This window comes from Pantherophis guttatus, chromosome 3 (genome assembly GCF_059756535.1).
Source record: "Pantherophis guttatus breed Tessera chromosome 3, ASM5975653v1, whole genome shotgun sequence".
NCBI lineage: Eukaryota > Metazoa > Chordata > Lepidosauria > Squamata > Colubridae > Pantherophis > Pantherophis guttatus.
In genome coordinates, this window is record NC_142065.1 from 34,952,231 (window position 1) to 34,976,919 (window position 24,689).

The window sequence follows — 24,689 nt, forward strand, 5'->3', positions numbered from 1 at the left end:
GCCTTTTTGTTTTTTTGTGCGCAGTTTTCCGATATGATTACACTCCTGTCAATCAGTGCAAAGGGCACTGGTGTTCGTGGATAGGCTGAAAGAGTAGCCAATCTGCGAGCTGAGCGGACATAGTTGTGGATTCCCGTCAGAGTGGTCTCAGGTAAAGGGCAGGAGGGGAAGGCGCCGGGACCCGCCTCTATATTTGCATAGGCTCCGCCTTTCTCCTCGGCATTCGCCTTTTTGTTTTTTTGTGCGCAGTTTTCCGATATGATTACACTCCTGTCAATCAGTACAAAGGGCATTGGTGTTCGTGGATAGGCTGAAAGAGTAGCCAATCTGCGAGGGGCTGGCTGAGCGGACATAGTTGTGGATTCCCGTCAGATGGTCTCAGGTACCGGGTGGACGGCTGGGCGGCGGGATATATGTCTTCTTTTTTTCAATGTTTGCATAGAAATTTAAATCCGCGGAAAGGGCGCGGTGTGTTAGAGAGTATCGGTGCTCTGAGCCGAGGATGTAGCGGCCGACGCCTTTCCTCACCCACTGGAAGGGAGAAATGGGAGGACCCAGTGGTGCCCATTAACTCAAAGCCTTTCTCAGGTGACAAAAAGCGGGGTGCGGGACTATTGAGGTGCAGAAGGACGCAGAGCAGCGTTTGTCCTTTTTCTAACAATGAATCGGGGTGTTCTGAAGAGTTAAGCCGCTGCCGAAGGGGGCTTCGGGAAGCAGAAATAGACCGGCACCAAAGCTAGCTAGTATCTGGGGTGCAAAGGTCGATCCTGAAAGGCAAAAATGGCTTTAGATTCTTTAGAAACTACTATAAGGGAACTGTCGATTCATTTTATGATGGGAAAGAAGGCGCTTCACTTCCACAGGTTCCGAGCTGAGAATGGGGGAGATCTGTTCTGAAAGAGGCTGTCGTTTACAGTGTTGGAAGAAATGTCCATCTGGGTTCAGTTCCAAGTGGGGAGAAAGACACTGGAAACATGGTGGCTGATTGGAAAGATGGTTTAATGGTGGACTCAGATCACATGGTTTGAGGTCCTGGGCAAAAAAAGCACATGGGTGAGAGAGAGAGAGAGAGAGATTTATACCCTCTCTTGGGCCTTGGCGCTCCCTGTTCCTCTGTAAGAAATGTATTCTGACTGGTTGTCAGACTCCCATGGAGCCATGCAGGGGTAACTTTGTAGGGTCTTGAGTCCCCAGCTTGGTTGAATCTTGCTGGGTGATTTAATCTCCGCAGGTGCCATGTGGTGAGTTCTGTTGCTAGATGGGTAGAGGGCTAATCCTATCATGTCCTGAGGGCCATGTCTTAATCCCATCACCCTGGAGCTGAAGGGAGGGTGCAGGGAGTTGCTTTGTCTTTAAAACATGTTTCTCCTTTTCTCCTCCAAGGAGGTATAATATTCTGCCTTTTTAATATTTCCTAGAATATTTCATTTTTCTAGGAGAGGGGTGGGTGCTAACTTCCTACAACAGAAAGTGAGGGAAAAAAGAGTGATTAAAAATACTTATTAACTAGAGACAGGCCATAGATGAGTCAGCATTTGCTTACTGACAGTTGAGATTTTTTCCCCTTTGTTTGCTTTCATTTATTTTAATTGGTGTTAAAACAATACCAGTGTGTTTCAGAAACAATTGAATTTTTTCTTCCATGGTTTCAGTCATAGATATTTGATATTATGTTAATAAATGGAATTGGTCTTGTATTTTTTTCACACTTGCTTTGTAACAGAATGAGAATGAATTATTGCAATGTGTGTAGCTATCCAGATTTCTTCCAATAAGGCAAAATGTTTCAAGTTACAATAGGTACTTTAATGAACCTGATAAAGTTGTTTATACTTGTTCAAGTAAATAATTTAAATTCTTTCTAACTCACTAACTCTAACTCAAGTTTGGTTACATTATTCAGCATAAAGTTTCCTTTGAACAAACTACTTGCATTAGCCTGGGTTTCTATATAATGTTTAAAAGATTGTAATTGCTGTTCTGACATAAGTTGTCAAAATTTATATCTGTAGGGATTCATTATTGTACTTCTTGGCTCATGGAGATATACATCATAATTATTGTTAATAGGTTACTGCTTTGCCCAGAGGTATAACTGCCAGATGAACTTCGTTATTACACTAAAAATAATCAGAAATCGGGGAATTCCTCTAATAAAAAATATATTCAGTTAGTGCATTTTTCTAGCATCATTGTTAATAGGATATTTCTGTATCTCACAAATAGAGATACATGAAAAAAATGATTGTTGGAGCTCAGACGCAGGTTACATAGACACAGACATTGTTACAAAAGGCAGCATAAATTGATGACTATGTGAAATCTATACTAACAAAGAGGAAAGTTCTGTGAATGGACAGAATATAATGATACTTCAATACTGTATTTCACTCATTCTGTTGTCTAGTAGTCATTAAAATCTGATTTTATCTACAATACTATTTCATTTTGAGGTGCTTCATAACTATGTATTTAGGAATCATTCAGTATATTTCTGTAAAACAGTGTTTCCCCTGTGTGTGTATGTATCTGTGTGTAATTGGAAGGAAAATTGCTATCTATGCCACCCATGCATTTTGTAATTCATTTGTTTTTATATTTACTTCAGTAAAAATAATCAGATTTAAAGACCAGCCTCTTAATTCTTTGTGAACTTATATCGTGGATCTAAGAGTTAGATATGTACTCTCATGTCTTTGGTCAAGTGTGAAGTTCATTAAAAGACTTTAGATTCTACTGTATAAAGTACCACTATATTTTTGTGGGCTGTATTCCCAGGTATATATTAGATAGATGGTGTGTTTTTAGGACTAAGTTACATAATTATATCTATGAATAAGATCAACTTCTTGATGGTGGCTCAAATTTATAGAAATTCATTCCAACACATTATGCAAATTTTAAACCAATCTTTAAAATTTGATTATGTTTTAATCTGCCTTTTGCTAACTATTTGGATTGTTAAATATTGAGCTGCTGAATTTTTTAAATGTGTTATACAATTTAATATTACATGATTTCATCCTGGATTTTTTAGTTTATTGCAGTATGGTATTTTTAATGGATATTGAATCTTATTTTTCTTCTGCACATCATTTTGGTGGTATGTGTGTGTATAAAATAATATTTTTAGAATTTTATTGTATCTTTTTCAGTCTTTGCGATGACTACGCTTTGGAAAGATACTTTGCAAAATGTGCAGCTCATTCAGTATGTGGCTCCCATTGCAATAGACATAGCACTACTTGAAGGTGTTCTAATGAGGACTAAAGATGACCCCAATGCTTCTGATGTAAGTTCAAAACTAGAATTCATGTTGCAAAATCTTTGTAGCACCACATACCTACTTGACAGATTTTAAAACAAGTACTTATGTTATTGTATAGCAATATTGTAGTATTACTCAGCAGTTATTTAACTACATCTATACCCCCTACAACTTTATTAATTATATGTCCTTTATTCCTGGATTGATTTTTATGTGTTTGTTCAATAGAAAACATACCTATTTTATATTTGTTATATGTACTGCTCATTTTCTGCTATCATTTTATATACTTTCAAACCTTAATGGGTAGATAAATTCACTCATATACTGGTCAGTGAAGATAGCTGACAATTGCCTGCATGTAAAACAAAGTTCTCAGTAATTTGTCTCCATGTGATAATTTTTTTCATGTATGGTACCATTAACGAATCTGGCAGCATGTAGTGATCCAATGTGAGCAAGCAGGCCAAAGTGACACACTATACATGGAAAGCTTTGTTTCTTTTATTTGCTCCCATTTGCCTTTCCTGTAGCTACATTATTTATGGAACACTTGTTTCCATTAAAGCTCAGCTTCTGAAAGTACATAATGCTGTCAATATAATTCTTCTGTAATGCTATTAAGTTGCCTCCCCTACATACTTCCAATATACTTTCAAGATTTGAAAGAGCTTCATTTCATTATTTGTTCAAAGGGTTCAAAGACAGCATATCCATTGCTTTTCCTTGTTTTAACAGGTTGTGAATTTTGCACCTTTTACACTATTCCCATCTCCAGTACCAGGAAATCTGCTTGAACAAGCCTATTCCATTCAACAAGATTTTAATCTACTAGTGGATAAAGTTAGCCAGGATACAGAATTTCTAGAGTGTACTCTTGCCAAGTATGTCTGCCTATTGCATATTAAGGAAAAAAAATATTTCAGTTGTAATTTTCATAGTTGCTGGATGGGTAATCCTCACTTAACAACTTCCCTATATAATGACTTCTCAAATTTACGAGTACTGAAAAAGTAGCTTTACATCTGGTCCTTGAACTTAACAACAGCGCCCCGTGGTCATGTGATTATGATTCAGGTGCTTTTAAACTGGCACGCGTTTACCATTTGCGAGCTTCACAGCCAAATTCTGACAAGCAAAATCAGTGGAGAAGCCAGCAGTAAGTTGCAAGTCATTATCACATGATATCATTTTTAATGATTGCAGGTGAATTGCTTAACAACTGCAGTGGAACTGATCTCATAAGTCAGGCACAGTCACATGATGTTTCACTTAATGACTATGTTGCTTAGCAACTCAGATGTGGATCCCGATTAATTATGGTCATTAAGTGAAGACAACTTATATTAAAATTGATTTAGTGGAATGTGATATTTGTCTAATTGTTTGCAAATGACTGGAAAACTAAGGAAACGTTATGAATGTATTTCTAAGTAATAATATCAACCAGCATCCCATTTCATGTTTTGTTACGTTTAAGCTGCTGTATATATATATATATTATAGATTCCAAGATTTTTATACTTTGTCATCTGAATGGTCTTGTGATTCTTGTGATTACATGGCAGTTGGAAATACATAATGTGAATTCCCAGGCGTTATGTGTTTGCTGAAAATTCATGTATACATATTGAGAAGATTTTTTTCACATAAATTGTTGCTGGAGGTCCAAATAGCATCAGAAATATGAAGAACTGGATTTTTAAGATAAATAACAGCCATATTATGCAGTAAACTGAGGAAAAACTAATGAAAAAATATCTTCCTTATAATAAATATTATTTTCCTAATATGGTATAAATTCTTTAAAAATGTAGGCTCGTTCAAGATAATTTCCTGCTAAGGTATTTTATATAATGAGCAGCTTTGTTCCGCAAATGTATTAGAAAAAAATACGGAGGAATAAACATCACTCTAAAATATTTGGTCTAATATTTGGATTTCTCTGATCCTTGTATTTTTATAATTCCTTAACTTGTGAAGAATTTTAGGGAACTGAAAGTTTCAATGTTACTTTGTGTCTTTTTAAAAGTGGTTCTTGTATTTTTACAGTATGTCTGAATTCTACATATGATCTCTGTTTTCTACTTCTTCCTAGTATCCTTAAAGTGGATGACTTTACAGCTCAACTGTTTAAAATTTATAAGCAGGTTGTGGATGAAGGAATTGCTCAGGTATTTGATAAAAGCTGCTAAAGCTGCTGATTTATTTCTAATATGTCATCCGTATAGCACACCTGTTTGTCATCTATTCCTCAAGCTCAGCACAGCCTGAGGGAAGGATGACAGGCAGGAGAATTTTAACCTAAAAATTTTACTTGTAAGCAGTTCCTAAAACATAACTGTAATGCTTCTACCGTGTCCCAACAAGCAGAAGTGCTACGCCCAGAAAGAAAAGGGCAAAAGCGGTATTTGTGTTGCCCCAAGGGGCCAGTGGGCTGTACCTGCAGCCAGACAATTGCCCCCCCCCGAGCCATCACTTGTGCTGGCCACACCCATCCCCTTGGGCTTATTTTTGGGGTAGGGGTAATATTAGGCCCACCCCCAAAAAATTAGGGTTGGGCTTATTATTGGGGTGGGTCGTGTTTTCAGAGAAACACGGTACTAATGGTAAACATTCACTCAAAAAGTAACCTAAGGAGCCTGGTGGTGCAGTGGACTAAACTACTGTTAAAGTAGTATTTAGCTGCCAGCTGCCTGCAATTACTGCGAGTTCAGTTCTCACCATGCTCAAGGTTGACTCAGCCTTCCATCCTTCCGAGGTAGGTAAAATGACCCAGTTTGTGGGGGCAATAAGCTGACTTTGTATAAAATAGAACACCGCTTGGGGGGGCCAAAAGCCCTACTAAGCAGGTATATACAAAAGTATGAAGGCTATTGCTTAAAAGCATTGTAAGCCACCCTGAGTCTCCGGAGAAGGGCAGCATATAAATCAAACAAATAAATAAATAAACCTTCACATTAAATGTAAGTGTAAAGCAAAAAGAAACCTAACCCTAATTCTAGGGGAAAGTACCCTAAATGTTGTCAGGCATTCCCTATCGTAATAGAGGGCAGGTAGTCCTCGCTTAACAATAATAATTCCTGCTGCAAAGTTATGCAGTCATAAAGCATGACCTTACATGACTATTCCACGTAGTGATTGCAGTTCTGCTTGTTCCCAATTAGCATTAAGTGAATCACAGACAATTAAATGAGGACCTCATAAGATTGCAACTTCTGATTTCCTACCGACTTTGCTTGTGAGAAACCAGCAGGGAAGGTTCCAAAATACAGTCAAGTGATCACGGGAATGCTGCCATGGTTAAAACTTTCAAGGACCAATCATAAGTAACATTCATTCAGCACTATCATAAGTTTGGTCACTGAACAAGTGGTTGTTAACCAAGGATCATTTGAACCACTAAGTTATTGAAACAGGTTATCCTATATAATTCTAAGACTACCATTTACCCTAAATACTTACGATAAAACTAACTAACATACATGCTGAATCCGAGACTAATCTAAGACTTCAGCAAATGATAAATGGCTTATTATCCTGGTGATTTCAATCTGCATTTCTTGGGAGGGGGTCTGATGTGGCTCAGAAGTTCCTGGCATCCATGCCAGACTTGGATTATCCCAGGTGATCCAGAACTTGACACAAGACAGTGGTCACGCACCTGATCTGGTTTTCCTATCAAAGCAGTGGCAAAGTGATCTAAAATTTGGAGAGTCTCACAGTTGCTCATGCACTAGTCAACTACTATATGGATTATTGTAATGTGCTGTACAAAGCAGTGTAACCATTTATATCAACTAATCCCATGGGCACTTAACCCTAAACCTTCATCCTAATACCAATAGAAAAGTTCTCCTTTAAAACTTCCCTTGCCAGTCAGTCCCTATGGAAACATGAACCTAGTACCAGAACTGCTGTCATGTGGATTATATTATGGTTAAGTGCTCAGTGCAGTAAATAAACTGATGAACAAATTGATGTTTGATGAATAATAATGCAGAGTAAACGTCCTCTTGGAATACTTGCCACTATAGCTTCTGCTATAGTTTCTGTCTTACTTCTGTTTCTGTCTTACTTAGTCATTGGTTTTAGGAATCAATCGCTCGGATTACATGTTTGACTATGGTGCAGATGGTTCTCCAGCTCTAAAACAAGTAGAGATAAATACCATTGCTGCAAGCTTTGGAGGCCTCACATCTCGAACCACTAAAGTACACCGGTAAGGTTGCCATGAAAAGTTGCATTCTTTCACTGTGTATGATTTTAGCAGAGCAAAGTTGACTGGAATTCCGATTTGCTTTGCTTGTGAGTGTTTATTCAGTGCTGTTTCTATTCTGTAATATGGATGGGTTAAAGCTATGTAAAATGCTGAAGATTTGCCCTTCACCTTTTGTGATTTCATCCAGCAAGTTTTCAATTCTTATTTTAAGGCTACTTAAAAATATCATGTATCACTAAGATTTTGGCTGGCTCAGATAGAGCAGAAGTGCTTGGGAAAAGGATATTGAAATGCCTTAGTCAAGGTCCATTTGAGAATGCAAGCTACCTATATCCACCCTCTGAATCATCATGCCCCTCAAGAAGAGATCCACTCCCATTTTCTTGGCCTTGAAAAAGCCTCAAAACCTGACTCTGCCATTTGGCCTGGGGCTCTGAAGAGGGGATTCCATGCTGGAGGTGGTTAGTGGACGAGGAAGAAGATCCCCCCCCCAGCCCATTGAAATTTTTTTTTAATTTAATCTGTGTATTTAAATGTTTAATGTTTCGTATTTGCTTTTTGATATTGTGAGCTACCCAGAATCACTTGACAGAGAGATGGGTGGTATATAAATTTAATAAATAAATAAAAACTTGAATCCAAAGCTGCCACCTTCTCATCTATGCAACAACTTACTTGTCAGCTCATTGCTCATCCAGTATATTAAGCACCATGGCAGAAGTACTTTCTCTTGGTATATTCCCACTGCAAGTGCAAAGGCATCAGCATAAAATTCTGAATCCTTCTAAAGATCAATATCATAAATTGATTCTCTATGCTTACTTGTTTTTATTAAAAATAAAAAAGAAAGCTGAGTTTCTTCAAAATTCTTCATCTGAATTTTGCCTTGAATTATTGTTGCTGTGTTTGTAAGGTGCAGTTATAAAAGACAGTTTCGATACAATGGAGTATAAGTAGTTTATTCTTGAACGATGGACTCCTTAGTGCTCTCTGAAGTTGGTTTCGTGCTTCCAAATGTTTCATTGTCCAACTAGGTAACTGTGAGTGAGTGAGGAGTTTGTTTTCTGTTTATATACTATAGCTTGCCCTGCCATTTTGATGGATTGTGGTTTTCTCCTTGTTAAATCCTGTTGCCAAGTTCAAAATGTATTTTATAATGACATTTATTAATGGCACCCTTGAATAAATTGATGCTTTGACCACAAAATATATGGCAATGATAATCTTTACATGTTTGCTTTAATTTTGCAAGTGAAAATGTTTTGTATATGTGTGCATTACTCATGAAGGATTTTTAGGTATGTGTTTCAGAAAATGTTTAGGTCTTTTCTCTCTCTTAATAGCTTTGTGCTAGCAGTTGTGTATTCTCAATCTTTTATGACTTCTGTATCTATGTGTCCCAATCATAGGCATGTGCTGAATGTTTTGGGGAAATCAAAGGAAGCCTCAAAATTGCTTTCCAATAATCCATCGAAAGGAATTGCTATGGGCATTGCAAGAGCTTGGGAACTCTACGGCTCAGATAGGTAAGATAAGCAGCCTATAAAATATCTGCATAGCTGTGCATTTTATTTTTATGAATAAGTGATACTCTGTGACAGAGAAGGCATGCTTCCTAGGTTTAATTGAAGGGACATAAAGCACACCCATTCTGCCTAAATTCATCAGATGGGCAGAAAGAATTGAAGGAATTGGCAACTCCTCAAATAACCTGGCCCTATGGCATGCAATCTCGAATTGCCCCTGGAAGCCATCTAGTAACCAGTGCAGTTTGCAAAGCAGTAAATGTCAACTACTTTGGGCATATTGTAGCATACTAATTACTGCCAACTTTGCCATATTTTGGACCACCTGTAGCCTCCATGTGGTCTTCAAGGGTAGCCCCATTTAGGATGCATTTCAATAATCCATGAATAGTAGTAGTAGTGATCTTTGAAACCATGATTGAAGGCAATACGATCTAAAGGCAGCAAGTAGAATATTAGTAGAGCAGTAACAGAAGACTATGACTGGAGCTTCAAAAAAAAATCAGTGGAAATAAGCAGGAAGTGGAATGAGGCCATGCAGTATTTATTGTATGTAAAGGATGGACAACCATATTGTAAGCAAAGAGACGAATAGGAGACCATCCCAAACACCCTAGAGCAGGAGTGTCAAACTCAAGGCCCATGGGCCGCATGCGGCCTGCAGGGTGCTTAAATCTGGCCCGCAGGGCCGGCCTGAAAATATCAAAGGACCGGCCCATGGTGCTTCTGCCAGCCAAAATGGCCTACGGGGCAGCCACATGTGGCCCCCACATGGCCCATTTTTGGCCTCCCTGGACTCCTGAAGCACTCTACCAGCCAAAAACAGCAGACCTTACATACTGTAGGTCCATTTAATCTACAATCAACAATCTATAATTGACAGCCATTTCTATTTACTATCCTGGAAATTTACCTCTGCTGTTAGATCTTCAATTATGTTATTTATACTATTGTATTTTTATTATTAGTTGAATAATAAAAATACAATAGTATAAATAGCTTTTCTGCTTGGAAAAGCAATTTACTATTAAACAACAGGGTATAAATTTAGAAATAAAAAGTTTAGTGGAGTATGAAGAATAAGTAATAAATGTTTGCCAGTAATATCTGGTAGAAGAGATAGGAAAATGGTTATAGTAAAGAACTGTGGAAAAAAAGAAGAGAAGGGGGGAAAATGCATCTTGAGCCTGTGTCAAACGCCCACTATGGCCACGCCCACACCCTGGCCCTCTGAGGTCAAACACAACACTGATGTGGCCCTCAGTGAAATCGAGTTTGACACCCCTGCCTTAGAGGATTGCATAAAGATTAAGATTATGTATACATAAGTGTACAAAGTGGAGATTATTTTTGTAGATTGCTTTTTGTGAATGGCAAAAACAATTTCAAAGATTGAGGACTAGAAGAAATATGAGACTGATAATACTGGGAGGATGAGACCTATTATTTTTAAGGAAAATTAATGTATTATGTCTAGCTCAGCTGTAATACACTGTTTTCATATATATATATATTTTAAGACTATAAAAATTGCACTGTTCCTAGGAACATAGCACTGGATTTGTAGATGCACATTTTGCCTTTGTATTCTTGCAGATTGCCAATCCCTATTTCTGGATGTTACACAACATATAATAAACACTGAATAATGTATTTCAAAATTATAATACTTTAACTAATGTAATTACTACATAATGTATTTTTATTTCAGAGCAGTGGTGATGTTTCTGGTTGAAGAGGCTCAGAGAAATATTTTTGATCAACGTTGTATAGAAAATGAACTATGGATAAGGTAACAGTTTCATATAATTAGAATCAGCATGCTATTCAGTAGTGCTGGGCAAAATATCTTAAGTTGAATGTTTCAAATTTGAAATAAGTGTTTTGAGTTTGATACAGAATTCCTTTTTCTGATCTAGAAACATTTTTTTGAATTCCCCAAACAGTCCTGCTTTTGTACTTGAAACAGCTGTCTTACATTTAAGGTGGGAATGCTTTTTGCAATTGAAGTGGTATATTTCAAATCTGAATACTTGTATATATCTCTGCTATTAAATTCATTCCGTGAGAGCTTACATCATTAATATTTGATTCCTTAAAATATATTTTGAAGAGAAATGTTCAAATTTTAAAACTATTAAAACAAGGCTGAGAAACTCATAGCTTCATGCAACTCCTAAACCACTTTTTTTGGTAGCTCCAGGAATTATGCTATGAAATGAGGAAAATAAGCCACTAAATAACAAACTTAAAAAAATAAAAAGGGCAACAGCCAATATCCATCTCTTCCAAAATCTCAGGCACATTCATTTTAATAACTTATCATCTTATACGTAGCAGCTCTCTGCTCCCCATTCATTTTCTTGTGAAAAATACAAACATGGTTTGCTCTCATCTTCTTCCTTGATTTTGGAATGTTGAGTTGATATGCAGTTCCAGAATTTTAACTCCTTTCTATCCTGAGAGATTCTTATTTCATTGCAAAGAACAGTTTCATTTTCCAGCTTGAATTCTGCTAACTATGCCATTTGTTTTTTCTCTGCAAAGCTTTTTAATTTTTTTTCCTGTTTCAAAACTACAAAAAAATGTATGCTTTGTGATGCTAAGGCATATACCATATAGATTTTATTAATAAAGAAAGGATGATGACATTTTATGATACTTCTCAGCTACCAGGACCTCCACAATCAAATATAGTAGCTGAACGTAGCTCTTGGGACACCAGTGCTTTTGCTTTAATTTATATGCCGCCCTTCTCCAGAGACTCAGGGCGGCTTACAATGCGTTAAGCATGAGCCTTCATACTTTTTGTATATTTATACAAAGTCAGTTTATTGCCCCCACAATCTGGGTCCTCATTTCACCTACCTTTGAAAGGATGGAAGGCTGAGTCAACCTTGAGCCTGGTGAGATTTGAACTTGCAGTAATTGCAAGCAGCAGATGTTAATCTGTTAATAAAAGTGCTTTAGTCCACTGTACTACAGGCTCTTATACTGTATATTAATAATCTGTATATTAATATACAGTACTGTACTGTATATTAATACTGTATATTAATAATAAATAATATTGATTATTAATAATCAATAGATTATTAGATTAGATAATAGATTTGTGTTATGAGGAGGCACTCTGTTCCTCATTACACAAATGTCTTCTCTTTGATGTTCCCTCTATGTCCCATTATTCATAAAAGTTAAACGGGGTCAGATTTACCTTTACAGAAGCTGTTCTGATTCTTCATCAGCAATCTAGTCTTTTGGTATGGGTACTTAGGTGAAGAAAACATGTTATTTTTTCCACATAAAATGGAAGCCCTTTTTTAATTGAAAGCACTTGGTTTCTATTTAAAATTCCAATTCTCCTTGTCTTTCTTGCACCCTAAGGAATATCAAGGTGATCCGAAAAAGTTTTAAAGATGTGTTTGAAAAAGCATCTTTGGACAGTGAAAAGAAACTGTATATGTAAGTAGTGTCCATAGGTTTGCCACTGAATTTTGTTAAACCCTAGTAATGCAATATATTAATTATCTTAGGTGGAAAATTATCTTGCCTACACCCAGCCTCTAATGTCATTTTAGAAAAGCTTTGTTGAATCAAGACAGTAATTCTGCCACAACATATTAGCCTGTTTTTAACTAATGTTTTCCATAGCGTGGAAATGCCAGGTTTCTTTGCAGTCTCTCTCAACTTCCAAAGATCTTTCCTCAACATGAAAAGCAGTTTTTGCGGTTGGCACAGTGCAGTAGCTATCAGCCAGATAAAATGTTTAATGGTATCACTCATAGGAACAGATGGTAATTTCACAATTCTTTCTCCCAGTTACAAATCTTGCAGCAACATAGAATAGAAAGGATTAAACAAAAGATTTTGTTAAACAAGGATTAAACTTAAATTTTAGATTATTAGGGCATGGATAGCTCATGTGTGAGGTTAATTTTTATATATCTATAGCAGGAGTGAAATCTAAAAATTTTTGCTACCGGTTCTGTGGGCGTGGCTTAATTAGTGGGCTTGGCTTGGTGGTAAGGTGACTGGGTGGGTGGGCCAAGTCAATGTCACTTCTTTGCCCTTTTTTAACCTACAAAACACAACACAACACAACTGGCTCACCCACAATGTAAAAGCAGCTGTGCTAGACCCAAAATGTCCCCTGCAACAAGCAGGAACCTCACACAGCCACAAAAAGCCAAAAAAACCAACTTTCACACTTTACACACACAAAATTCCACATACAGCTTTGTGAGATTTTGTGTGTTTGTGTAGTTAGAGTGAAACACTACAGAAACACTAAATCTCAGAAAGCTGCACAAATATTATTTTATTTTAATTTATTTTTATTTTTATATAAAAGCAGCTAAATTTAAAACTTCCTAAACTTTAAATGGCTAGGTCTAAAAAAAGAACAACTAAAATAACCCCAATTAACTATTTTTTTTAAAGCTCCCAAAGGGGAAAAAAACTTACCCAATAGAACAGGGGTCTCCAACCTTGGCAACTTTAAGACTTGTGGACTTCAACTCCCAGAATTCCTCAGCCAGCTTTGCTGGGAGTTGAAGTCCATAAGTCAAGGCAGGCAGGCAGAAAGAGCTGCTCACCGATGAGCTTGATTGCAGCCAGGGATTTTCAGTTGATTGCTGATGCATGGATTGCGATCGTCATGCGATCAGCTAAGGTAAGCAAGCTGGAGGCTGGGAGAGGGGGGGGAGAAAAAAAACCTTTTTTTCTTTTACATGGCACTGGCGATCCTGATCCTGAGTTGCCTGATTAGCAGGCAACTCAACTGGGATGTCAGAGCTTGGCTGGTCAGAGCCATTTAAAAGGAAAAAAGGCTCTGATAATCGCGGGGCTCAGCTGGGCATGGGGGGCGGGGGCAGGGATTTTTGCTACCGGTTCTCCGAACTGCCCGCCACCATCGCTACCTACTCGCCCGAGCCGGTCCGAACCAGGAGCATTTCACTCCTGATCTATAGTGTATGAGCTCTACAAAATATTTGTGTTGCATTTGTTAAATAAATAGTATCAGATATTTGGAAATGTTCACATGACTACCAGAATATAAATCAAAAATTATTTTTAACTGGATATGTGAAATAACTTTTTAAATAAGTAGCTAATGAATGGCTAAATTAGTACTGATGGAAGTAGAGTCCATTCAATGATTTAAGTGAATGACATCCTGGTTACTATTAAAGCAGTTTCAGTCCTTAACACATCTAGTTGTGTCCTAATTCACTGAAAGGTTGGAAATCAGTTATTATATTTAATTATCAGCAGAACTATAAAAGAATGATCTGTTTGATAATGCTGATTTTACAGTATTTCGGTAGTTGAATAATGTTTTTGAAAATGTAATCAAAGCATTCAAAATTAATAGAGATCTACTTTGCAGTAATGTAACGTATTGCACGGTTTTTGTGTGTGTGAGAGGGGGTGGTGATGGTGAAGAAAAGGCTTGAGAAATGGAGAAAAGTGCTTACATATTTGCTCTCTGTTTCAGAGATGGGGAGGAAGTAGCAGTGGTATATTACAGGGAAGGCTATATGCCAAGAAGTTATAATGAACAGGTTAGTACCGTAATGATCTTTGGCAGCTAGGCAAAGGTATATAATTTATGTTAAGGACCATTTAGACAATTATCACATATTTCAGGATGAACTATAACAATCTCAATCGTATAATAGTTAAATAGAAGTAATGCAGAAGTCTTGTATACATTTAAAATGAAATTATTCTAAATAGAGTTGGGTCCATGAGCTGTGAAATAAATTCACTGAAAATTATTCAGTTCTTCCTATGATAGTTGGCTGTCTTTCTCTGAATTAATTTCAATAGTTCATTGCCATTTCAAAAAACATTGCTAAGATGCTCATATGACTTCCTTTCTAAATTATTCAGAAAACAATGACAACATTCTGAAGTGATTTCAATTGGAAGAGTGGGGAGGAATTACTTTGTAAGTTTAATAGCAGTAGTGGTACTTTTGGCTGACATGTCAAATACAGGTTGGCTATTTCAGTGGATAAAGAGATACTTTTATGAGGGTGAAGGTTCGTTCTCACGAGCTTGGAGAATGAACTTCCACCCTCATCCTCCACCCAAGCTACAGATATTTGTGACTATTGCAAAGATATTTTATGTATATCTTTTGCTAATATTCAGGTACCCAGAGGGTTATCTGTGTTTCTTTTCACCTGATTAAACAATAGTTATATATACATAATTTTATCAGTTTTTATACTAAAAGATTCTGTAGAGATGTGCTAATTTTTCTTTTGTCCTGCAGTTTTCGTGGATTAAGTTTTTATTTAGTAAGTTTATTGCAGGAGATGCAGATGCAAGGGGGAGAAGGAACATATAAGTTTTCTCAGCTGCATGATATACAACAATTGTACAATATCTAATATACTATATGTTACAAAAGTATCTGCAATGAGATATCTTGTTTGTTTTAAGAACTGGGAGGCACGGTTATTGCTGGAAAAGTCCAGAGCAGTTAAGTGTCCTGATATAGCTACACAGCTTGTTGGAACCAAAAAAGTTCAGCAGGAGCTCAGCCGACCAGGAGTCCTGGAAAGATTCTTGCCAAATGAACCAGAAGCAGTGGCTCAATTGAGAGCAACGTTCACAGGTCTCTACTCCTTGGAAATGGTAAGTAGTAATGTGTTGTGGGAAATGGACATTTAATATATGCAGTGCTATAATGCAGTACAAAATTGGAGAGCACAGTAGAGATAATACATACTGTATAAAGTACAGTCAGGTCCAGAAATATTGGGACATTGACACAATTCTAACATCTTTGGCTCTATACACCACCACAATGGAGTTGGAATGAAACAAACACAATGTGCGTTAACTACAGACTGTCAGCTTTAATTTGAGGGTATGTACATCCAACTCAGGTGAACGGTGTAAGACTTACAGCAGTTTGCATATGTGTCCCCCACTTGTTAAGGGACCAAAAGTAATGGGACAGAATAATAATCATAAATCAAACTTTCCTTTCTTAATACTTGATCGCAAATCCTTTGCAGTCAATCACAGCCTGAAGTCTGGAATGCATAGACATCACCAGACGCTGGGTTTCATCCCTGGTGATGCTCTGCCAGGCCTCTACTGCAACTGTCTTCAGTTCCTGCTTGTTCTTGGGGCATTTTCCCTTCAGTTTTGTCTTCAGCAAGTGAAATGCATGCTCAATGGGATTCAGGTCAGGTGATTGACTTGGCCATTGCATAACATTCCACTTCTGTCCCTTCAAAAACTCTTTGGTTGCTTTTGCAGTATGCTTTGGGTCATTGTCCATCTACACTGTGAAGTGCCGTCCAATGAGTTCTGCAGCATTTGGCTGAATGTGAGCAGATAATATTGCCCGAAACACTTCAGAATTCATCCTGCTGCTTTTGTCAGCAGTCACATCATCAATAAATACAAGAGAACCAGTTCCATTGGCAGCCATACATGCCCACGCCATGACACTACCACCACCATGCTTCACTGATGAGGTGGTATGCTTAGGATCATGAGCAATTCCTTTCCTTCTCCATACTCTTCTCTTCCCATCAATCTGGTACAAGTTGATCTTGGTCTCATCTGTCCATAGGATCTTGTTCCAGAACTGTGAAGGCTTTGTTAGATGTTGTTTGGCAAACTCTAATTTGGCCTTCCTGTTTTTGAGGCTCACCAGTGGTTTACATCTTGTGGTGAACCCTCTGTATTCACTCTGGTGAAGTCTTCTCTTGATTGTTGACTTTGACACACTTACACCTACCTCCTGGAGAGTGTTCTTGATCTGGCCAACTGTTGTGAAGGGTGTTTTCTTCACCAGGGAAAGAATTCTTCGGTCATCCACCACACTTGTTTTCCGTGGTCTCCCAGGTCTTTTGGTGTTGCTGAGCTCACCAGTGCATTCCTTCTTTTTGAGAATGTTTCAAACAGTTGTTTTGGCCACGCCTAATGTTCTTGCTAGCTCTCTGATGGGTTTGTTTTGTTTCTTCAGCCTAATGATGGCTTGCTTCACTGATAGTGACAGCTCTTTGGATCTCATCTTGAGAGTTGACAGCATCAGATTCCAAATGCAAATAGCACACTTGAAATGAACTCTGGGCCTTTTATCTGCACATTGTAATTGGGGTAATGAGGGAATATCACACACCTGGCCATGGAACAGCTGAAAAGCCAATTGTCCCATTACTTTTGGTCCCTTAACAAGTGGGAGGCACATATACAAATTGCTGTAAATCCTACACGGTTCACCTGAGTTGAATGTACATACCCTCAAATTAAAGCTGACAGTCTGCAGTTAACGCACATTGTGTTTGTTTCATTCCAACTCCATTGTGGTGGTGTATAGAGCCAAAGATGCTAGAATTGTGTCGATGAACCAATATTTCTGGACCTGACTGTATATACCATTAATAAAATCTTTTGGTAAATTATGAATCTTTTGTCTAGGGCTATTATGTATGTTTAATATGTACTAGACTTTTGTTGTTAAAAGCCAAAGTTAAGCATTTGCTATGGCTACTTTGCAACAGTCTTCTTTTCCTCAAGGATGAAGAGGGTGATAAGATGGTTGCCATTGCTATTGCTGACCCAGATCGATTTGTGTTAAAACCACAAAGGGAAGGAGGAGGTAATTATTTGCTGGGCTTGTATAATGAAAGTTCTAATAATCTATTTTTAATCATAATGTTTTGGTTCTAAAACCACTTAGCCACTTAAATCATCAGATATCTAAGTTAAGAGTTATACAGTAGTGGTTTAAATATGTTCAGAATCAGGATTTCAGCTCCAGAATCTAATAATTAATTTTCAAAATCTGTAGTATTTTCATTGCAAATAAGAAAAGTCTGAAACAGAATCACTTTCAGACACATAAATTCTACAATAGCAGAACAGTAGAGCTATTTAGGCATTCTGCTTAAAAGTTACATAAACTTATTAACTTCATTTATGCCATGTTTACGATAGAACCTGTTCTCTACTCAATGTGCGTATAATGCAAATATCTGCAGAGAAGAGAACCTTCACATATACAACTAAATATGTAGAAAAGTCTGTGCAGTTTACAACTCCGATAGAGTTTGAGATTGCATACATTCCCAGCTGTATGCAGGAAAGTTCATTATATGCACATCTCTTTCAGCAAACCAATAGCAGGGGTATGGATGTCAGCTTCCATTATCTGTTAACTGTTGAATACAGTTTATTTGTATAGTTTGTTTTAAAGTTACAGTTTATTTGTACAATTTCAGTTAATTAAACTCCTGAATAGGGCTAATATTAAGTAGAAAATCTTGGATAATTTATCAATTTTTAATACTTTGTAATACTTGACAGTCACAATTATCTTTGACTTGGTGATTCTAAAAATTTCTAAAGAATGAGAATGTTGCTTGCTGATAGTTTAAGTAAAAGATAATTCTGCTATAATGCTGAAAGAATTTAGTTATTCCATAATCATTGCTTATCTGCAGTCTGTCTAAAATACTTAATATCATTTATTAAATTGCAGCAAATCTAGCATTAACTAAGCAATAAAGAGGCATTCCACTATGAAGTTATCTTCTACAAATCCTACAAAAATGTTCTTTATCAGATCACACATACACATGCTGTTCTGTGCTGTACTGTTTTGGGGAGAAATGCAAATCTGCCCATGTAATATGTTGCTAATTATAGGAAACAGTTTCTCTCTATTTATCCTTTCCACTTGTCCTTCATTATTTGTTATTGCTGGATGGGACAGGAACCTAACATACAAATTAGGACCTTTGTTTTGTCTAATATTAACTTCTATTGCATTGCCAGGGAATAATCTCTATGGAAATGAGCTCAAGCAAGTTCTGGAGAAAATTAAGGACAGTTCTGAGAGGACTTCTTATATTCTCATGGATAAGATAAAGGCTCTCCCAACGCTAAATTACTTATTGAGGGCTCATTGTCCACTGAAAATATCAGAATGTGTGTCTGAATTGGGAATCTTTGGAGTCTATATCAGGTGAGAAACAGGCTGCAATTCCTAGAGATATTAAAATTTTACATTCCTATTTGTCTATTTGTAAAAAATATATAGTTTTTTGCTAATACTTTGGATAAAATCTGCACATTAGGTTCATAAGGAATAATGATTATCTTGGAAGTGTTTGTTCCTATTGGCCCTGAAGAAATGGACAGGTCCTGGGTGTTGCGAGTGCATGCACCTGAATGTTAGATCGATACCCCTCCTGTTTCATATAAGATCTCCCAGGAGGTAGCATGAGATTGGGTCCAAGCAGGGGTGAAATGCTCCTGGTTCAGACCGGATCACCTGATCTGGTAGCGATGGCGGTGGGTGGTTCAGAGAACCGGTAGCAAAAATCCGTGCGCCCCCCTCCCCCCACCATGCCCAGCTGAGCTGCACGAGCATCAGAGGCTTTTTTTTTTTTTACTTTTAAAAGCATTTTTTCTACAACCTCTTCCGACGAAAAAACGCTTTTAAAGTAAAAAAAAAAAGCCTCTGATGATCGTGCAGCTCAGCTAGGATTGTCAGAGGCTTTTCAAAGCATTTTTTTCTGCACCTCTTGGCCAAAGAGGTGGTAAAAAAAAATGCTTTGAAAAGTCTCTGACAATCCCAGCTGAGTTGCCTGATTGGCAGAGAGGCATTTTTTAAAAAGTCTCTCTGACGATCCCAGCTGAGTTGCCTGATCGGCAGAGGCTTTTCAAAGCATTAGAAAAAATGCTTTGAAAAGTTTAAAAAAAAAAAAAAGTTGGTCACGCCCACCCAGTCACATTACCCCCCCACACCAAGCCACGCCCACAGAACGGTATTAACAAATTTTACATTTCATCCCTGGGTCCAAGTAATGTAGAATTATTCCTTGAGGGGATGGGCCTACTTGCACTTCAGAATGAGTCAGGTCTGTCACCTTCTCATAAGTCTCATTGCTGGATTCAGCTCCTTGTTGTCTCCTTGTTGAGAACATGGTCAGGCTGCAGTTTCAAAGGGCTCTGGCTGAGGCATAATTATCTGGATCCCTTTCAGTTGGGTTTCCTATTTGAACATGATATGAAGGCAACATTGATCACATTTGGTGATGACTTGTGAGAAAACCAGAATGAGATTGGTGCATCCATTCTATTAATCTGGTGGCATTTGATAAAATATCCTTCTGAACCACTTCAGGGATTTGGGAATGGGAGGCATGGTATTGAGAGAGAAAGTTCTAGCCCAAGACCTTTGTTCTGTGGAATATCTCAAGGCTCAGTTCTCTTCCCACTTCTGTTTCCAGACTGCTGGGTGAGGTCATACATCAGCACATATGTTGATGACAATTGTATATCTCCACTGCAAGCCTTCTTGTGATACTATTGTGTGAAAGCCATAGGTTCTTGGATGGGGGAAAACAGACTCTACCCTCATAAAATTTAGTGACTGTAGTACTCCCTGGATCCAGAGATTTCCGGGACAGGATTATACCTCTTCAAGTAGAACTAGTAGTGCACAAAATATGGGTCCTTCTAACTTATAGCTCCTGCTTGAAGAGCAGCTGTGACTCAGAGGCCCTACACACAGTTCCACCTTGTGTGCCAGTTGCATCTGCTTCAAGCTGTGACTCAAGAGGCCCTGCTTACGACCACTCATGCATTGGGCATCTCAGAGAGATTACTACCATGTGCATTACATGGGGCTACCCTTGATTATAATTATCACAGCTGTTTAGCAGTGAGCTTCCAGTTGCAATTGAAGGTACTGATTCTTACCTGTAAAACTCTTCATGGCTATGGGCCAGGTTATCTTGAATTATTTCTGCTCAGCTATAAGATCCTACAGGGTTGGTGTGCTCAGTTCCTATTTAGACCATATGCTATTGTGAGGATGGAACAGCAGCTCCCTGAGGTTCATTGGCCCAGACTATCTGTCTTTGAAAGGTATTAAACATCTGTCCTTTCCCCAGTCATGGGTCAAGGAATAGCATGATTCTGTTAGTTGATTTTTTTCCTGATTCTTTATGTCCTTATATTTTTGTTCTTTTTAAAAATTATTTCTTCATTATATTGTTCTTACATAGATAGATTGTGGATTGTTTATTGATCATGTATGACACTCTGAATCATGTGCCAAGTACCCAACTATATAGTCATATGTTTCAGTTCTTGAAATCTGAAGCTGTGGCTTCAAGTATTATGCTAGAGTCTCAAGAATTGTTCACAATAGACAACACCAAACTAAATAAACTAGTGAACCAATTCAGCTTACTGACTATAAAGATGAACTAGGTACTAGAAGTCACTAGATGTTGCATTAAATTTATCATGTATATATAGGAATATCTGCCCAATCCTCAGCACAACTAGTTGATTTAATACGCCACCTTGCTGTGTTAAATGAAACTACTTAATAGGGGAATGTAAAATAAATCAACTTTAGAAGAAAGTAATCCTATCTGCCACCTCCTGACACTGCTACTTTCTGCTACTTCCAATAAAAGTATAATAGAAAGAAAAAAAGCACGGTTCTGGATACTCTGTACTTGAGTATTACTATTAAGCTATACTAGTTCTTAGATTTCTGATGGATTACAAAAACAGTATCATGCTGTAAAACTTCAGAACTGGCTTTCCACCCAGGTGTTGGGATAATAAAGTTGGAGCCAAAAGGCTGCATAGATCAATGACGTAGATGATGATGTGGATAACTGCTTTTTCTTGATTTTTTAAAAATGATTTTGTGTTTCATTTGTTAGCTGTCCAGAGTTGTGTGCCATAATATGGGCAGCCATATACTTTAAATAAATAAATTCTTCCATTGCTTACAACTGAAATATTTTCAGTGATATTATAAGAACAATAAAGTGTTTGGCTTGCCATTGCAGAATTGAGCAAGTGTACCAGTGGTGGGAGTCAAAAAATTTTTTACTACCGGTTCTGTGGGCGTGACATGGCTTGGTGGGCGTGGCAGGGGAAGGATACTGTAAAATCTCCATTCCCACCCCACTCCAGGGTAAGGTTACTGCAAAATCCCCATTTCCTCCCGATCAGCTGGGACTCGGGAGGCAGAGAATGGATGGGGGTGGGGCCAGTCAGAGGTGGTATTTACCGGTTCTCCAAACTACTCAAAATTTCTGCTACCGGTTCTCCAGAACTGGTCAGAACCTGCTGAAACCCACCTCTGAAGTATACATACACAAATGATCTACTTAGAATCAAGCAACTTTGTTTAATGGAACTCTAGCAAGATTACGGATAAAAGGTTGAGCAATGTTATATATACTTTTTTTTCCCTTGCAGACATGGTCAAAAGTTTGTAATGAACAAGCATGTGGGTCATCTCTTGAGAACCAAGGCTATGGAACATGCAGATGGTGGAGTAGCAGCTGGTGTAGCTGTCTTGGATACTCCCTATGTGATATAAAAAAAGGACACATTTTTAAGGCACGATTGCCAAATAGCAGACTTTGTAATCAAACTTATAACAATTCTCTTTAATAATTTGCAGTCCTATCAGAAAATAGAGGACTCTAAATTACCTACATTGAAATTTTCTGCAATATTCTGTCAAAGATGCATCTCACGGATCTAATGTGCTTTTAACAATCATGGTCAACTGGCTGATAGGCATCTCCTAAAAGAGCATGCGGATTTCTGATAGCAGAAAATATTCTCGATAACTTTCTACATATTCAAGATGTAATTCTATTTTTCTCAAAGTAGCATTAAGGAATGAAATTCTTCCAGAATTACAGTCTTCTGGGGAACTTCCTGTTTCACTCTGTTTCTGCCTGAAAATGACCTGAGAACAAATAAGAATCGTGTATTCATGTTGGTTTTTATGGTGCTTTTGATGAGCTCCTTTGAAAAATGCATAAACATAGCATTGGGTAAAGGGACATAATAAAAAGCATAAAGTAATTTCAGTATCAGTGATTCCCTGCACCCATCCGTGTTTTATAAAACAACAAACCTAAGAAAAAAGTGAAATATGTGTTTAGTAGGAAATTATTTCAAAACCAACTCTAACCTGCAATGTCTGTAGCAGCCAGGCTTGCTAGAACTAATTTGAGCTAAAAATAGTAGTGAAAGACTCATCAGCTCTGGCTATCTCATGTCTGAGTAACTGAGGTTACAAAAAAAATGTGTCAATATTTCTTGAAAAAGGTAGCAAATGTGTAATAAGTTTAGAAATCAGATCTTCTGATGTGAGGAACATATGTGTTAATATAGGTTGTTTTTTAACTGAGATTCTAAAATCTCCAAACGCTGTGAAACAATGGAATTTGTCTTGTTGCAGAAAACAGAATATTCTTCTTGTAATAGCATTGACGGTATACTATCTTTTTAGCCTTTCACACCTTATCACTTTAGAAAGATGACATCTCTATAAATGTCTCTTGTTCAAGAGCACTATCTCATTTTACACATGGATATCTTGACTACAGCCTTATTCAATGCATTTTAGAGGACAGGCTTAGAAAATTAATGGATGGGGATGAGGACATAAGTATTAAGAATCAGTAGTATAATTTTCTAAATAATATACTTGATATTGATTGGAAAATATTCTGAAAAATAATTGGTAACAATGATGTATCTGCCACCCCCGCTTTTCCTCCTAAAGTTCTAGCATAGGACCAGTGGGGTTTTGTTTTGATTTTTTTTTCGGGGGGGGGGTGTCATGACGTTCTGACATGTTTACCAATTGCAAACTATTATATTTGTAAAGTTGGAAATATTTTATGGTATATTTGATATGCTATGATGTTAAACCCTACATTTTAACAAACCAGCAGAGTCCAATTACTGTCATCAGCATATATGGGAGACAGCAATTTGGTATGAATATATAGCCATGTATGGCCTTACTAAGTATAAACTGTAGTTTTGTATAGCCACAATTTGAAAAAGGATAAGCGGACCTCAAATCTGAAGCTTTTGAGTAGACAAATTCATAATCCACCAGTTCAACTCTTCCATAATGCAGAAGAAATGCTACTGATTGTTCATCTGCATTTTCCTTTAGCTTTATTACAAAATTTAGATTCAACTGCAAGCTAGTAGACCATATTCACTAGACTTGAAGCAAATGAAATCAATGGATCACATTTTATTATGTGCTTTTATCTACCCTTGTTGATAAAAGTTTACTGCAACCAAGTAATAATCGATACCACAACAAGGATATACATTGATTTGGATTCAAAGGAAAAAACATGCTCTGGTGCACAGGGACATTTACACAACATAGCTTTGCAATACTTTAAAGCAGCCACCTCTTCTTGGGATTGCATGGTTGATGTCTGCAACTGCAACAAGTGCCTAGAAAAAGATGTACTTGGTTTAGGAAGATGCAGCCAGGTGCTGGTACATGCTCCAAATCACCTGTTTGCCTCTGAATCCAAAGCAATGTACAGCCCTAATAACGAGTCCCAAATTGAAAACAGGTAGTCCTCAACTTACAACAGTTTGTTTAGTGATTGTTCAAAGTTACAACAGCACTGAAAAAAAGGCTTATCATTTTTCATAGTTAACAACCATTCTAGCATCTCCATGGTCACATGATCAAAATTCAGCCACTTGGCATTTTAGTCATATGACAGCTGCAGCATCTTGGGGTCATGTGATCACCTTTTGCTACCCTCTGAAAAATCAATGGGTAAGCAAGATTTACACAACCCTGTTACTAAATTAACAA

At 37.5% G+C, this 24,689-nt stretch overlaps 1 protein-coding gene across 5 annotated transcripts; it reads left to right on the forward strand.

The window, feature by feature from the left end:
* The first annotated feature begins 62 nt into the window (after positions 1-62).
* GSS (glutathione synthetase) lies at positions 63-23,780 on the forward strand. Of its 5 annotated transcripts, XM_087889239.1 has the most exons (14): positions 126-151; positions 383-588; positions 3,156-3,292; positions 4,007-4,152; positions 5,367-5,442; positions 7,351-7,490; positions 8,900-9,016; positions 10,728-10,808; positions 12,404-12,481; positions 14,517-14,583; positions 15,473-15,667; positions 17,570-17,651; positions 18,830-19,019; positions 22,289-23,780. In XM_087889239.1, the coding sequence occupies exons 2-14, from the start codon at positions 414-416 to the stop codon at positions 22,410-22,412; spliced, it is 1,608 nt and encodes a 535-aa protein (XP_087745365.1). In that variant the 5' UTR covers positions 126-151; positions 383-413; the 3' UTR covers positions 22,413-23,780. The 5 variants fall into 5 exon arrangements, 4 of the variants coding, with proteins under 4 accessions (XP_087745366.1, XP_034269965.2, XP_087745365.1 ...); XM_087889240.1 differs by lacking the exon at positions 383-588 and having other exon boundaries at positions 63-151; XM_034414074.3 differs by lacking the exon at positions 383-588 and having other exon boundaries at positions 120-382.
* Positions 23,781-24,689: the final 909 nt, after the last annotated feature.